At 50.7% G+C, this 16437-nt stretch overlaps 1 protein-coding gene across 1 annotated transcript; it reads right to left on the reverse strand.

The window, feature by feature from the left end:
* Positions 1-75: 75 nt before the first annotated feature.
* Positions 76-12110, reverse strand: LOC136789873 (POTE ankyrin domain family member B-like). The gene is made up of 17 exons (XM_066991133.1): positions 10456-12110; positions 9254-9368; positions 8838-9011; positions 8643-8749; positions 8042-8164; positions 7409-7557; positions 7196-7257; positions 6155-6307; positions 5475-5647; positions 5180-5273; positions 4484-4561; positions 4122-4231; positions 3544-3685; positions 2439-2621; positions 1816-2054; positions 1013-1083; positions 76-338 (listed from the first exon to the last, which is right to left on the reverse strand). The coding sequence occupies exons 1-16, from the start codon at positions 10662-10664 to the stop codon at positions 1029-1031; spliced, it is 2166 nt and encodes a 721-aa protein (XP_066847234.1). The 5' UTR covers positions 10665-12110; the 3' UTR covers positions 76-338; positions 1013-1028.
* Between the last annotated feature and the right edge of the window lie 4327 nt (positions 12111-16437).

The following is a 16437-nucleotide window of genomic DNA, read 5'->3' on the forward strand; positions in this document are numbered from 1 at the left end:
CAGAGGGAACAGTCACATGGGCATGGGAGAGGAGAAGCAAAGTCCGTAAGGGAGAAGGGAACAGACAAAGACCCACACTACATGACATGGTTTATTAAATGCCAAGGCGGGCGACAGAACTTGGAATTAAAGGCAGGCTGTTATCTGCACAGAACCGCTGCGTTCTTGCCAGCGTGGTGGGGGCAATGGCTGCTTTTGCTCACGGCCTGGAAACTGCCCAAATTAGGGGGCAGAAGGCAAGTGTTGGCAGTCATCTTCCATCTTGGTAGAACTATGGCTTGTTTTCTGGACTGGGACTTTGTCTGCTCCACCTTCATCTGATCAGTAATGATATCCAGCTGTGAAAACAGGGAAACACACAATAAGAAGAAAATGCACAAGGCAGGAACACCTTTTCACCTCCAATTACCAGTATTCCAGAAGTTAGTGAAGGAAATACCACAGGCTACACACAGAACGTTGTGAGGGAACCTGCAAATGACTCTTGCTCATCAGTGTTAGACTTAGTCCTCTGCAGCCCTCTTCATCCTCAAGTGTCCCTACTCTCTAAGCATTCAAACTGGGCATTCTTTGGAACACTACTCCTAAAATACAGCTTCCGCATTCACCTTGAAAACGTTGAAAAGGATCTGCCTTTGAAAAGGCAAACATCTTCCTGCTGCAACCTGGCCCTAACGCAGCCTTCAGTGCGGCATGTCTTTGTCTGGTGCCTGTTCTCCTATTACCATTTGTACGGTTATTTTGTCTATTCTCCCTTTCTTTCCCTTCACTCTTTCCCTTACGGCTTTGCAGAAGAAGAAGGGCACTCTGTATTTTGCACACCCCCCAATGACCAGAGGTCTTCAGCCCGCCCCCATACAGTTGTGTACTCTTCTGATGCTTAGCAGTTGTTTTAGCATAAAGAAGGTGTGTTTTGGAACCACAAAGGGATTCTAACTTGAGGCTCAGAAGCGTAAGCTTGCTCACAGATATGCTTTAAGAGGGGTTGAGAATAACATTTATGAATGCTGACCTGAGCCACGCAGGCTTCAGTGGTGCTTCCGGTGGAGCTTAGCGTTGTTTTCGTCTAGACGCTGACGAGCTCTGAAAAAGTCAGATGCATGCAAGAATTATATTTGGTTACAGTTTGGCAAAGCTACTCTCCAGGTCTTTGACCAACATTCGACTTCTGAGAGTGGAAGGGATTAATGGCATCTAAACACAAAAACATCATTTGATTTGAGGTTTTTGGAGAGCTTGCATCCATTGTGGAAAAGTACCGCCAATGCTGTGTATTTATGTGGCTTCTTCTGGAAGATGCATCACCTGCATAAAGAGTCAGGGATATCCTCCCCTGCCTAAGGAAATCTCAAATCTCAGACATGCTGCTGAAATGGCAGCCAAAGCCGTAGACTTCACAGAATCAGATTCTACTATCTAGAAGGCTCCTACTTCTTTAAGCATTCTTAGTTTGTTGTCATGACAATAGGACATGCAGTTCCTCTTTTCTGCCTTACATCGCTGTACTGGGTGTACGTGGCAAGGTTTTGGCTGTAACGGGCTGCAGGGTTGGCCTCTGTGAGAAGAGTCCAGGATCTCCATGCTGCAGCCTGTGGAGGAGCCCCCGGTGGAGCAGGTGGATGTGGCCTGGAGGAGGCTGCGGCCCATGGAGAGCCCCCGCAGGAGCAGGCCCCAGGCAGAGAGTGACTATGAGAGTGACTATAGGCATATTTACTGACGTAATGTTGGTCAGGTATACAAGAGGGATTTTAGGAGGAGAACGTACAAGGAAAAAGCAGCATCTTGCTTTCACTCCAAAACCCAGTCTGGACATACCTTTGCAAGTCATTTTCTAGACCTTCTCTGAGCTTTTGTTCCTCCAGACAGTAGCGCTTGTACCTTTCCAGTTTTGCCTGAATGGACTCATCTGGAAAAGTATGCTCTTGTGGTGTCTTTCTCCCTCCATCCTCCTCTTCAGAGTCAGCACCTCTGCTTCTGTGCTTTAGGTTCTTTCTCAGAGAAGCACAAGGAGGGGATCTTGTCAGCTCTTGCATGTCTGGAGAGGCTGCCCGTGTCTGAAGCAGATAATGAAATTTCCATCACCACAAAGAAGAAGAGAACCATCCCCCCATCAGTCACACATACCCAGTTTCAAGGGCCCAGCCTCACTCAGGGGAGGCCACTTGCCTCCTCACTACCACCAGCAGTGAAGGCAGAAGCCGGAAACTCCCACAGGTCAACCATTCATTTTAGTCTGAAGGAGAAAGTAAGCCTTTTCCAAAGGCTCCATACACATTTCACAGGGACTTCTGTGCCTGTGGAGAACAGCGCCTCACAGAAAGAATGAGGGGCAAGACCCCAAATACAAACATCACCTGCGACTTCTGGTCCGAGCACTTGTTCCTTGTCAGGCTCTTTCTTATCTCTGTCTCATGCTGTTGCTTTTGCCTGTGACCCACCTTGTAAGTCTTCAGAAGAGCTTTGATGCATGCCACCTCTTCTTGCAGCTGGCCATTGCTCTTCTCCATTTTTTCCTGAGACCCACGCAGAGCAGACAGCTCTTCTTGCAGGTCGCGATTTTGTGCTTCTAGCTGCCTGCGTTTTCCAGACTCCATCTCCAGCTGCTGCGAAAGTTCATTGAGCTGTGGAGAGCAATGCATAAAGGGGTAGGGCGTCAAGATGGTCTTTGTCACCTTCTGACTCGGTATTAAAAGCAAAGTAAAGGCAGGCTCGTCTTTTAAGGGAAGAACAGCTTTAAGATCTTTGCTGACAGGATTCCCCAAGTTTCCATCCTTCCTCGGTTCTTTTGCTAGGGACGCTCTTGCCCAAAATGCTCCTCTGCTCATGGGACATCAAACACACCTCTACCCAGACACCAGAAAGAATGCCTATTGTGTGTGGGGGGAAGCGCTGCAGTGCAGAACGGACTAGGCACGAGCAACAAATACTCTTCCTGCCCTTACTCTGAAAGCTTTGGAAACAGTGCCTCAGGAGGCTACTTTGACAGAACTGCTGGAGGAACGCATTTTCTCTCTAGGTCAAAGCTGATGTTTGGTTGCAAGGATACGGAGGATATAGCAGATGTCCCATTAAGTCCCAAAGGCCAGCTGCGATGCTGTCTTACTCTTCTCCCCCAGAAATACACCTTTTCTACACCTTCTAAAAATACACTCGGGACGTTCCTGCCTTTTATAAATAGATAGAAAACGAACAAACAAAAATCCCTCAAAACAAACACAAACAAAAAATAAAAACAAACAAAAACCCGGAAACTTAATCTTCATTTTACACTGCCTAAACACAATGCCATTCCCTGTCATTTAAGAGAACTCTTCTAATGGCAGTGAAGCCACGAGAATGCTACGAGCCTTTGGACTAAGAATGAGCCACCACAAGGGCACTTGACTCCTTCTGCAATACCTGCTATGTATGACAACAGAAGGAGCATCAAGTAGAGAACAGACATCTCACAATACAAGAAGGAGCATAGAAAAGAACAACAGAGGTATGGACATTAACAGACAAAAAAAGAAACCACAAAATCCTGCAGAATCCAGAGCTCACCTTTGCTGTTAATTTATCAGCTTCACTGGCCCCTTCAGGGCAGCTGCTCATCATGTCTCTTGCAGTAGTGAACTGGGGCTCTCTTTCTCTGGCCTCATATTCTCTTAGTTTCTGCAGAGCTCCGTTCAGAAGCCTCCTTAACCTGTGCAGCAAATTAGTCAAGAAAACATTGAGGTAGGAGGTGAAGGAACTACCAGCCTGTTTCACATTCTCAGACATAAACAGCATAGAGAAGCCTTGCTTCTTCTTTAACACGCTTGACAGACCAGGAGTTACTGAGAAAAAACAGCAGTCCAGTGCCGCAGATCACTTGGAGGGTCCACCTTGCACCTGAACGGAGGAATAAATGGAGAAGGGACTTCCTGCCCTCCCAGGAGAATTGCAGGGCAACCTGCACTTGAAGTTCTTTTGGCAGCTCTGTAAAACCATAGGCACGTGTACAGAAGAGCCTTGTAAGACCTAGCGTGAGGCTTGAATTTGCTCACAGACAGTTACCCTCACCTATTTTTACATTCAGCCTCCATGAAGCTTGATTTCTACTCTATGGGATCTCTCTTTAAAGTGCTAACAAGCCATACCTGCGACATTCTCTCCGCAGTTCGCTGTTGCTTTTCATTTCCTGCTCGAGGCGCACTTCGACTGGGCATTTCAACTCGACCAGCTTCTCTTCTGTTCTCTGACACTGATGCTTTCAAAACAGAAACGATACATGGTAGAACCAGCACAGGGACAGCATCTACGTGTGGTATGTGCAGATAGCCTAGGCAGAACTCGGTAGCAGTACTGGGGAAGCAGGAGTAGCAGGGCTTCCCCTTCCCTTGAACGTGCCCTGCCATAAAAGCAGGAGGGTTTCCCAGGGCTCCCCTGGTCTTTTCACCCACTACCTGCCCAGCAGGTATTCAAAGACTAAAATAGTCATTCACAGAAAGCGTTCCCATACCTGCTGGTGTGGATGCCCGTCTGCGGTTGTCTGTGCTGACTGAAAGGCAGTTACCAAGTCCTCCGGGTGATTACGAGCCTACAGAAGCACAAAAAGAAGCGAAAAGTCATGCTGCGTGCAACTTTCCTGCCTCACACCTCTCTGCCGCTCTTCCCCTCCTGCCAGTCTCAGTAGAGTACAGGGCTCATGTTCACCTCCCTCCTCCCCAGGCAGACAAGAAGAATCATTTGCTTCACAGAGGCCACAGATGAAAGCCCCTCCTTTACGCCAAGAGGAACTGCTTTATTAGCCACAGCGCAGCATGTCAGGTCGGGGCTGTGCAGCATTGTGCAAACTTGACTACCACCTCTCACGCAGGAGGAATATCTCAAGTGCAGCCTGAGATCTTCAATATCACCACTGGTCTAAAGCAGAAAATACCTAGACCAGTGCATTCCAGTGAACCCTTATTTTTTCTAGTGCTAAGAACTTCCTGGTGTTGTAGGACTTGCCGTAGTATCATGGGAAAACTCTCAAAACCAGAAAGCTGGGGAACAGACCGGCAGGATTTTCAGAGCAGCTTACAGTCAGCACAGCTGGTCAAGAACTCGGCTCCCCTAAGCTTGGCAGAAAAATCTCATCTTACTTTGTCCCCACAGAACTACTTAGCTAGGCGCAGGAGCTCACAGGGAAGAGGGAAGTTTATCACTGACTTACTGAGGCAGAGGCTTGCTGGTGTCTCTGAAGGGCTTCAATCAGTCTGCTTTGTTGCTGGATTGTGGCTTCCAATCTGTCACTTCCAGCTTTGAGTCTGAAAGAGAAATACAGGCCTTATTGGGGAACTCCACAAGAGCACACAGTTGGAAAGAACAGTGTGCAAGAACATAAGCTAAAGCAAAGGCTTCTTTCCAAATCCTGTATTAACTTTCTGTGATGTGACGAGGCAATTCCCTCGCGTTCACACAGTCCCAGAAAGCAGCGTCTCGCCCCTCTGTCTTACTACCCTGCCTACCCTTGCATGCGTTCTTCCAGCTTTTGGAGAGCTCCAGTTCCAAAGAATGGCTCCAGAAAGCCTTGCACTTTCTGGGAAGAAGCTGCTGCTTCTCTCTTCTTATCCTCCAGTACAGTCTCCAGGTATTTTACCCAGACCTCAGACTCAATACACGCTTGTTCCGATGCCTCCACCTGCAAAACCAAAGGAAGAATCAATCCATGGTGGTCAGCCTAGTCTTTAGGGAGGGAAATTGACTGCTTCCACTCTCAAACCCCCATGCATGTTACTTCACTGCATTTTGTACTAACCCCTCTCCTATAGCTCTGTAGATTTTCTACAGAATTTCCTGAACGCTGGCACAAAACTCAGCCTGCTTTGTCTGCGACTCTGGCACAGACACTGCCAATGCTGGTCCCAACACAGAGACATGAAAAAAAATTTACAACCGTTGTCAGAGCACACCCAAGTGGTGCCGCACCCTCTGTGTCTCAGAGCACACCCAAGTTTTGAGAAAGCGCAAACTGCTCTGGTCAAACCTACCCCCTGGAAGGTGCCTCCTAACGCACTGCTTTGTCCCTCCAGCTTGTGAAAAGCTCCCCAAAGGGCCCGTTGTGTTGGTCACCAGCAGAGAGGGGGAAGAAGGGAAGAGAAAGGACAACCACCCTTGGATTTATCCCTATAGTGCAGCCTTTCCATACCTTAGCTTTAACCATCTCCAATTCCTCTTGCAAGCACTCTGCGTCTTTCTCAGTGTCACTGAGCTGGCTCTCAGTAGCTTCAGGTGGGGCTTCTGACACGGACAGACTTTCAGGAGCACCAGGAAGCTCAAGCTGCAGCTGTCTGTCTTGATCCTAAAGAAATGGTGTTCCGTGAGCATGACAAAGTCAGTGAGAACATGGGAATATGAGCTGTGCTTTTACTCATTAGGTTCTACAACTAGGTCAGTCTTCTGACTGAAACAAAGGATTGGAAGTGCACCACCACCAGGCACAGCTGGGGACCTCTCTCCATCTTTCTTAGCCTCAACTATCAGCAGCTCTTTGTGAGGGTTTCTGTTTCTTAAAACAGAGGGAAGGCTTAACGTTTTTTCTCTTCTTGGAACATAGCCTGAGAGACTGGGCAGGGGCTTTCTACCTACGCAAAAAGGCGGGCAGTGGAGAATGGAATCTGCAGAACTATTGTTGCCTCCAATGGCATTTCAGCAGTTGTAAAGCAGAAGCCAGACTTCGTTCTGCCAGAGCTTAAGCATGGCCTGGAATCTCCCTGCTGCTTCTGAGAACATGCTCGCGGCCAAGGAACGCACGCTGAAAGCAGAGCTGCAAGCCCTCAGTGCTATTCTCTGGTATCTCTTCGTTGTTGGCGTTAAGAATTGCCACATAAAGGTTACCGGAGCACTGGTGAAGTATGGTGAAAAGCAACAGTCCACTCCCGGCCAGCCCCTTTGAGAAGCTCAGAAGATTTTAAGCAGCAGGAATAATCTTTGCTGCTTCATTATGTAGAACATGCTTTCCCTAGACTGGAACTCTAACTGAAAGGCCAGCTGCAGCGAGACCCAGTTCTCCCAGCAGTTTCACCAGCCCAGCGCAAACTGAACAGCTGGGCTGGAGCACAAGTAGTTCAAGGGCCCCAGTCACAAACAAGTGGCAGAGGCAGCAACAGAGGTAAGCGAGCCCAGAGGTAAACTTGCCCCAAAGTAAGCGAGCCAAATGGGAGCCCAGTGGGTCCTTCACAGAAAGTACCTTGCGATCCCAGGGCAATTCAGCCTCTTCCTCCTGCTCTGCTCCTACAGCTGGCAGGGCACCTACAAGGGATGGACGAAGCGAGACAGTGTGAGCATTCCTGGCACTCTGCTTTTCCCTGCCAGTCAAGCCCTGCCCCCAAATACGGGAAGCGGTCTGACATCAGGCCACATTAGTTGTCCTCATCAGCTCTTCCACACTTCAGGATCCTACCTTCTCCATCCAAAGCAAGTGTGGCCAGTGCAAAGCGCTCAGTCCTCGGAGAGCAGAATCTGCTGGGGACTGCTGTGTCTTGTGCAGCGCCAGCAGAAGCTTCTCCCGTCTTTTCACAGCGTGCATGTTCTACCAGTTTCTTGCAAAGGCTACACGCAGATAGAGAGAACATACAGGCAGTCAGATCCAAAACATCCTTGCCTAGTATCCTTGCTCTTGCCTAGGACAGCAGCTGACTTGGAACCAGTTCAGAACTGTCTGTGTGCGGTGTCAGTCTCCCCATGATGGTGGACCTGCTACACCACCAGGGATCTCTTTGAGGGTTTATCTAAAGGGACACTGGTAAGATCCCCACTGAAAGAAAAGGTGCCTCTTTCCTGGTCAGTGGAGCGGAACTGGGCTTAGCAACACAAGCGGGATTTCTAAGAAAGCCTTGTGGGTGGAAGTTCTCCTCTACTTCCAAATCCTCTCTTGACTTGGGAAGGTGATTTATGAGAAGACATCACCGAGCCCAGCTTCAAGAAAGGTCTGAAGATATCGTTAAGCCTTTGTGCATCTATCACAAAGGGTGACAAATCAGCACGGACACTCTGACAACTCAGCCGCTCTAACAGTGACGTACAAAACACTCACTCAGAATGTCCCGACCGGAGAGCATAATCCACAGCCGTATCGCAAGCAATGTTGGCACCGTAGGAAAGAAGTAGCTCTATTACATCCGTTTCCCCAGCAGAAGCGGCAAGCATAAGAGCAGTCCTAAAGCATCCAAAAGATGGTATGAAACATAGCAGCATTTGCAGGCTCTGTGTTGTTGTTATTCTAATCCCTGTTTCCTCCCCAAACAATTCCCTCCCCGATTCCTACAAGCACAGGGAAAGCAAAGCCACACACAGGGGAGTGCTGGAGGACTGAGGCTGGAAGGCACCTCCAGACAGCTCCTGGCCAGCCGCCTCCCCAGAGCAGACTCAGCCACGAGGCCAGAGCACGTTGCTCAAGGCTTCTTCCACTCTGCTCTTCAAAGCCTCATAGGATGGAGGCTGCTCAAACCCCTGGTGCCACCTGCTCCCCTGATTAACCTTCCTCATGCTGAGAGGGTTTCTCCTAAGCAGCTGTGGGAAGGCCTCTTGTTTCACTTGATGCCCATTGTCTCTTGGACAACACTGACTCTCCTTCTCCTGTTCATTCCAGTGACAATGCTAAGGAGAGCCACATGCACTTTGGAGCAATGCCTCACCTTCCAAAGAAATTTCGAGCACACACATTCGCTCCTTTTTGAAGAAGAAACTTTACCATCTCTTTATGATGGCTGGAGATGGCAAGAAGAAGCGGGGTATTTCTCTCCTGAAAGGATAAAGAATCCCCGTCAGAACAACCCAGACGAATTAAGTGCCTTTCCCAAAGAGCAGTGCTGCCCAGATTCAAAACTTACACAGTCCTTTGCTTCAAGGTGTGCACCATGCTCAACTAACATCTCTGCTACAGACGTGTTAGGAGCTGCGGCAGCCAGGTGAAGGGCAGACTTGCCTCTGTAACCTTCCAGGTTTGGGTCGGCACGGTGCTCTAGCAGAATCGCCACGCATTCTTCATGCTGGCTCTCCACTGCCTGCAAACAACACAAAGAAAAGGAAGGACTTGTGCCGTGTTTCACTCTGTCACAGCTACAGCAGCTTCCCAGTGCTGGAAGATAAGAGCGTCTTCCGAGATGAGCTAGTGTACGCCTATTACGTGCCGATTACAACTTTCATGTTTCTCTACAGGTCGGTGTGAAGAATGCGGCAAGACACTTGTCATTGGAAGCACAATTGATAAAGCCCCACTTAGAGCAGAGTAACGTGTTCCACATACCATCATGAGTGGCGATCTGCCAGTGTTGTCACAAAGGTTCAGCAGGCACTTCTCTTGCACCAGGAATCGAACAACGTCTGCATGGCCGTTCGCACAAGCAAGGTGCAGCGGTGTCCTAAAACCAAAATAAATTAGCTTTCCACAGGCAGGCAATGCCCCAAATCACTTCTGGCTGTGGAACACGCGCAGGGCCACAAGTCTCCACTTGCCAATGCCAAGCAGAACGTAAGCTTTGGAGGCTGTGGAACTCCATGAAGAGTGCGAAGTCAGTGTAAGTCTCCAAGTTTTTCCACAATCACTCGAGCGGCAGAAGGGCGGTGAATGCCCTGACGCTGATCACCCACAGGACAGGAGAGAACTGCTAATGCCCGAGCGGCTGCTAAACAACCCCACAGGGAGAGGACAGGGCAGTGGCGGTCGGCAGCACACCCTTCAAGCAGCGCTCGAGCCGCCCCAGCAATTCCAAGCAAAGCTGGATTGTTCCCCTCTGCCAGCTGAGAGGGAAAAGCCCTCTCAGTGACCAGCTCTTGAAGGGAATGACGACACGGGCTCCAAGATAGTCGAGAAATGGAGACCCTTTATTGTCCCAATGCCAGATCTTACATAGTTTTTCTGAGCCCCTCCACGCGCTGCACGTGGCTGGCAAACATAGTTACAGACTTCTGGTTGGTGCATTCCTTTTGATCACGCGTAGCCCTCTATAGGCCCGTCCGAGCCTAACAACTCCTCCTTAGTGGTTCCCACTTTCTCTTACTCTAGCCTGGTTACCACTCTATGCCTCTGAGTAACCTTCTTCTTAACCCGTCGCGCACTGCTGTATCAATCAGATCCAGTTTGTCACTGAACGGGTCACACCCATAAGCTCTGACCCAGGGTTCCAGAGGAGGCGGTGCCCTTGCTGCCGTGCTCCTGACTCTGCCCTGGGCTTCAGCCGTCTCTCTGCACGGGGCTGAAGGCTTTGCCAAGGGCTGGTAGGAGCATGTGCTCCCGACTATGTCCAGTGCCACTGACTTCAGGGCGAGAGGCTGCCTGGCCGGACAACGCCCAGCCTCAGCCCTCCATCGCCTCAGCTCTTGCTGACACCTGCTGCAGAAGGAGGGTTGGTGCCAGAGCCGCGTACGCAGCGGCACCAGGCTGAAGCTCGCACGCCACGGGAGAGCGATCCCACCCCAAGCCTTTAAGCGCACCCCCCAGCCCCTCACCGCTTTGCCTGGTCTCGACGGTTTTTGCCTCGTTTCTTCAGCCACCAGTGCCGCCTCAGCCGGGCCAGGTCGCCACGGGCGGCCGCGCGGTGCAGCCCGTGCAGGCCCTCCTCTGGCAGCTGGTGGGCATCGCTGTCTCTGGACAGGGAAGTGCTGCTGGGCATCGGATGCTCCTGGCCCCGGTGGAGGAGCCCCAGGAGCCTCTGCATGCTGCAGCAAGGATGTGGGCACAAGCCCACCTGGGGCCACCAGAGCCCTGCGGGCCCTGCTTGGGTCCGACACGGACAGGCGCAGGGGCAGGGGAGCCGAGCCCCGAGCAGCGGCTGTGGCCTGGTGCTCCCAGGCAGGGCAGGGACGCACCGAGGCTCCCAGCCAGGGCAGCGCTGTTGCTCCCACAGCAGAGGCAACAGCACTGAGCACTCCTGCTGGCAGGGGTGCACATACACTGCGTCTCAGCGATGGTGGCACATTGTGTCACAATGGGCATCACCAGGGGCGTCACAAGTGTCCTCTTAAGTTGGAGGGCCACACCCCCCCACAGTCCAGCAGTGACTGCGGCACTTTCTGGCTCCTGCCTTAAGAGCTCTTTGTGCCTCAGTTGACGTTCTTCCGCAGCGTGGATGGGGATCTCGGGCCATGCGATGGGGCAGGGCTCCTCAGGAGGCATCGAGAACGTGCCTGGCTGGCAGGGGCACTGCATTACTTCCCTGTGGCCATGGTTGAGCTGGCACCTGCCCCAGTTGTACTGGGTCTGTCTGGGATGGAGTTAACATTCCCTGCGGCAGCCCATATAGTGTTGTTCTCTGCACTGGTACAGAATCATAGAATCATAGAATCATTAAGGCTGGAAGAGACCTTCAAGATCACTGGTCCAACCATCACCCTACTACCAATATCACTCACTAACCCACGTCCCTAAGCGCCAGGTCCAACCTTTCTTTGAACACCTCCAGGGACGGTGACGCCACCACCTCCCTGGGCAACCAGCTCCAATGTCTGACTGCTCTTTCTGAGAAGAAATGTCTCCTCATTTATAACCTTATCCTCCCCTGGTGCAACTTGAGGCCATTCCCTCCAATCCTGTCACTAGTTACCTGAGAGAAGAGGTGGACCCCCAGCTCCCCACACCTTCCTTTCAGGTAGTTGTAGACAGCAATAAGGTCTCCCCTGAGGTCTCTCCAGCTTTATAGCCCTTTTCTGGACACGTTCCAGGGCCTTGATGTCCTTCTTGCACTGAGGAGCCCAAAGCTGAACACAGTACTCAAGGTGCAGCCTCACCAGAGCAGAGTACAGGGGAAAAATCACCTCCCTGGTGCTGCTGGCTACACTTTTCCTGATACAAGCCAGGATGCCGTTGGCCTTCTTGGACACCTGGGCACACTGCTGGCTCACGTTCAGGCGAGCATCGACCAACACCCCCAGATCCTTTTCCTCTGCACAGCTCTTGAGCCACTCTCCCCCAAGCCTGTAGCAAGAGTCTTTTTGTAGCAAGAGTCACTGATGAGCAAGAGTCATTTGCAGGTTCCCTTTAGATGTTCTGTGTGTAGCCTGTGGTATTTCCTTCACTAACTTCTGAAATGCTTGTAGTTGGAGGTGAAAACGTGTTCCTTCCTTAAGCATTCCCCTCTTATTGTGCGTTTCCCTATTTTCACAGCTGAACATTATTACTGATCAGATGAAGGTGGAGCAGACGAAGTCCCAGTCCAGAAAACAAGCCATAGTTCTACCAAGATGGCAGTAGACTGCGAGCACTTGCCTTCTGCCCTGTAATTCGGGCAGTTTCCAGGCAGTGAGCAAGAGCAGTCATTGGCCCCGCCATGCCGGCATGAATGCGGCGGTTCTGTGCAGATAACAGCCTGCCTTTAATTCCAAGTTCTGTCACCCTCCTTGGTATTTAACAAACCATGTCATGTAGTGCAGGTCTTTGTCTTCTTCTCCCTTCGGGGCTTTGCTTCTCCCCTCCCCTACTCATTTGACCGTTCCCTCTAATTCCCGCCGCTGGCAGGGGCACAGCATTACTTCCGCATGGCTGTGGTTGATCTGGCAGCTGTCCTAGCTCACCCCGACACTCTCCCGGGCACAGGGCAGCACCGTACCCACATCCAGGGACAGGTCCCCCCTGACGTCCAGCTCCTGCGGGGCCATTCTTCACTTGTGCTGCCACAGTGCTGTCGCTGGGTTGGTGACAGCGGCTGAAGGTGTCCCCGTGCTCCAGACCGTCTGGGTGCAGAGGGCCCTCCCCGAATTTGCCAGAGGAATGGCAGAAGATCTCTTCCTATAGGAGTATTGGGTTTACATAGCAAGGTTTTATCTGCAGGGCGCTGCAGGGGTAGCCTCTGTGAGAAGAGTCCAGAAGATGCCCATGTTAGATAAGGGCCAGATTCCGTTGGCTCCAAAGGGACCTGATGCTGGCCAGAGATGAGCCAAAAATTGCTGTTTGTGCATCTGTGAAAGCATATTTAAGAAAGGGAAGACAAACAAACAAAACTGTGGAACAACAGCAGCTGGGAGAGTAAGAAGAAAAGGTTAAAAAGTTCTACTCTGATGAATACAACTTACTTCATCCCGACGGCCACCCGGACGACCACCAGAGAGTAATACGCAAGCGCAGAAGGACTGATAAGATAATTAGCATACAAAGCGGGTCTAGGTGGAGCTAGGAAATGAATATGCATAGATCTGTTGTGACACTTAATGCATATGTAATATTTTAGGAGATAAAAAAGAACTGAGTGAACAAATCGGACGAAGTTAGATTTGGGCAGGCATGCCCTTAACTTCCGGCGGCTAATAAAAGCACCTTCACATAATCACTTTGTGGATTATGTGTCTTTATGAAAGCTAACGTGCAGACACCAAGCTCAGTGCAGAAGGAGGGCAGGAGGTGCTGCAGGTGCCAGAGCTGAAGTTCCCCTGTGGCCTATGGAGAGGCCCCTGGTGGAGCAGGCTGTCCCCCTGCAGCCCATGGGTCCCACACGGAGCAGATCTCCACGCTGCAGCCCGTGGAGGAGCCCCCGGTGGAGCAGGTGGATGTGGCCTGGAGGAGGCTGCGGCCCATGGAGAGCCCCCGCAGGAGCAGGCCCCGGGCCGGAGCTGCAGCCCGTGGAGAGGAGCCCACGCAGGAGCAGGGGGTCTGGGGGGAGCTGCCGCCCGTGGGGGACCCGTGCTGGAGCAGTTTGCTCCTGGGGGATGGACCCCGTGGTACGGAGCCATGTGGGAGCAGTTCTTGAAGAGTTGCTGCCTGTGGGCAGCAGTCCTGCTCAGTTCTGGAAGGATGGCATCTCATGGGAGGGACCCCACGTGGAGCTGGGGCAGAGAGTGACCGTGAAGGAGCGGTGGAGACAAAGCATCAGGGACTTGGTTCATGGAAGAAGACTATAACTCAACACAAATAAGTTATAAAGTAGGTATGTGGTTTATCTTGGCGCCGGTCACATGCGGGATAGCCCCCAAAGGCACGCGCACCTTAACGCGGCAACTTGCTTTGGTTATATGCAGTAAAAAGTTACATATGCATGAAGTTTCCCAATACGCTTATGCGTATGCCTAACTTATCCCCGCTTTGTATTAAAATTAGCTCCAAGAAGTCATTTCCATAAACTCCTCCCATCTGCGCCTGCGCAGTGCCTTCTGGTGGTGGTCGTCGGGGGGTCGTGGGAATGAAGTCCGATAACTCCTCTTCATCACCACTAGTTGACCCCGTGCCTTTGTACAGACTCAGCTGCCCCTTGGCTCTTGTCCAAACCACAAGGTCGGTCTCAGCTGGTTTTTGAGACAGGTTCCCCATTTTTGTCAGGAAACATCTTCTGTGAGGGGCCCCAAGACTCCTTGTTTCGATTAATTTGCACAGCAGTAAGCAAAGACACGCAGCAATATCTATTTTAAAGCGATTAAGCAAGCCCCCTTTCTTTCATTCCTGGCTTTAATAATTACAATTGTTTTATTTAGAAATCATTAATACGATCAAGCAAGCCCCCGATCTTCTATCCCTGGCTTCAGTCCCCCCTTTCTAGAAGATTAGTAAATTCTTTTACTCGCAGCAAAGATTCCCAACTTGGTACTGATCACTTAATGCCATACCATGGACGTGCAACAAAGAAGTCAGCATGGCTATGCGGTATAACATTCTCCAGTTCCAGAGTAGTATAATTACATACAATACAAGACTCATACCAACTAAGGTCAATATGACTATGATCGGGTGACACAATGTATTGAGAATGCCATTTGCCGTTGGTGACCACCCGAAGATTGTGTCTCACCAGTGATGACCAGCACCTTGTTTATATTGTATTGTTAGACTTGATCAACTGGTGGGATACCACTGGTGCCAAATATAAAAATCACACCCGACAATTCTAACAAAGTTACAAATACAAAAGTTAGAATGATTTTTGCTAGGGAGAGTAATATTCTCCTTATCTACTTCTGCAAAAGCACAAGCAGTTCTTAAACACACACAGCCTTGACCAATATATAAGCACAGTCTTTTGACTAGTATTTGGATGAATTTCAAAGTGGAAAACACCTTGCTCAGTGTCAAGACATACGTCCTGAGCGTCAAGTGTGTTGCTTTCACAGATAAATCCTTTAATCATTAATCATTAACATGATTAAGCAAGCCCCCATTCTTCTATCCCTGGCTTCAGACTGACCGCAGCCCCCATTCCCCCGTGCCGCTCAGGGGGAGGAGGTGGAAGAGGGTGGGTGGGACGAAGTTGGCTTTGGTTTCTTTCCTTTGTTTCTCACTTCTCTGGCTTGTTAGTAAGTAACAGCCAATAGATTTTACTAATTTCCATACTCTGAGTTTGTTTTGCCCTTCACAATAGCTGTTGAGTGAACTCCCTGTTCTTGTCTCAACCCTTGAGCCCTTTTCATCGTATTTTCTCCCCCTTTTCCCTTTGAGGAGTGGGAGTGAGTGAGCGGTTGTGATGGAGCTCAGCTGCCCACCTGAGTAAAACCACCACAGAGGTGTGTCCCACAGTCACTCCATAGGCAAACAAGGGGTCTTGCAAAGTAACTCCTTCACAGGGAATGAGAACTTCCCCCTGCCCCCTTCTTTTGCTCCCTCCGTAGAGGTTTGCAGTCCAAGGCAGTCGCGTGCTGTTGCGGAGAGTGGATCGCGGCGGGCAGGCGATTTTCCGCATCGAGGCCGCTGGAGGCAGTCAAGGGAGCCGCAAGGACCCAGCAAGTTGACTCCACGCCTCAAGACTTCCTCCAACAAGAAGGAAAGAAGGGTAATGGTTGTAGGCGACTCCCTTCTGAAGGGAACAGAGGGCCCCATATGTCAGCTCGACCCTACCCGTAGGGAAGTCTGCAGCCTACCTGGGGCTCGGGTCAAGGACATTACCAGGAAACTTCCTGACCTCGTTAGCCCCCCTCCGATTATTACCCATTAGTGAGAATTCAGGGTGGCAGTGATGAAACTGCTGAGAGAAGCCTGGAGACTATCAAAAGGGACTTCAGGGGATTGGGGCAATTGCTGGATGGAGTGGGTGCGCAGGTGGTGTTTTCCTCTGCCTTCAGCCCTCCCTGAATTTGCCAGATGAGTGGCAGAAGATCTCTTTATATGGGGGAGCCCGGGTCTCAGAGGATGCTGGTTTGAAGCCTACAAATCATTTCCCCTGCATTCAGAAATCTGGCCGCAGCATTAAAGCTCTCTGCCAGCCTCATGGACAGTGTGGTTGAGGTCCCCCGCTTGTCGTGGGCTATCCCTTTTGCAAGGGAACCATTTCCAGCCACAAGAGGCAAATGACACCTCTGTCTTTGTGTATTCTCCCTTTTTCCATCCCAAGCCCTTGTCCCTAGTTCACCCAGGAGTTTCCCTTGGTACTGTGTAACTCACAGGACACATCTGCAAGAGGGTTGGTCTGCTTCCCACAACGGAAAAAATACATTTGATGTTCACAGGATGCTCCTGGTCAGTAAGAGAGACGAGCAGAAGGAATCAGAGGGAACAGTCACATGGGCATGGGAGAGGAG

The sequence above is a fragment of the Anser cygnoides genome, chromosome 1, assembly GCF_040182565.1.
Source record: "Anser cygnoides isolate HZ-2024a breed goose chromosome 1, Taihu_goose_T2T_genome, whole genome shotgun sequence".
In the NCBI taxonomy this organism is placed as follows: domain Eukaryota; kingdom Metazoa; phylum Chordata; class Aves; order Anseriformes; family Anatidae; genus Anser; species Anser cygnoides.

Bases quoted from the DNA above. Each gene is read 5' to 3' on its own strand.
- LOC136789873 (XM_066991133.1), bottom strand. From the start codon at position 10,664: ATGCAGAGGCTCCTGGGGCTCCTCCACCGGGGCCAGGAGCATCCGATG. The intron at 8,165-8,642 runs GTGAGGCATTGC...TGGATGCTTTAG, and splicing joins GCTCGAAATTTCTTTGGAAG to GACTGCTCTTATGCTTGCCG. The intron at 4,232-4,483 runs GTATGGGAACGC...CTGTTTTGAAAG, and splicing joins ACGGGCATCCACACCAGCAG to CATCAGTGTCAGAGAACAGA.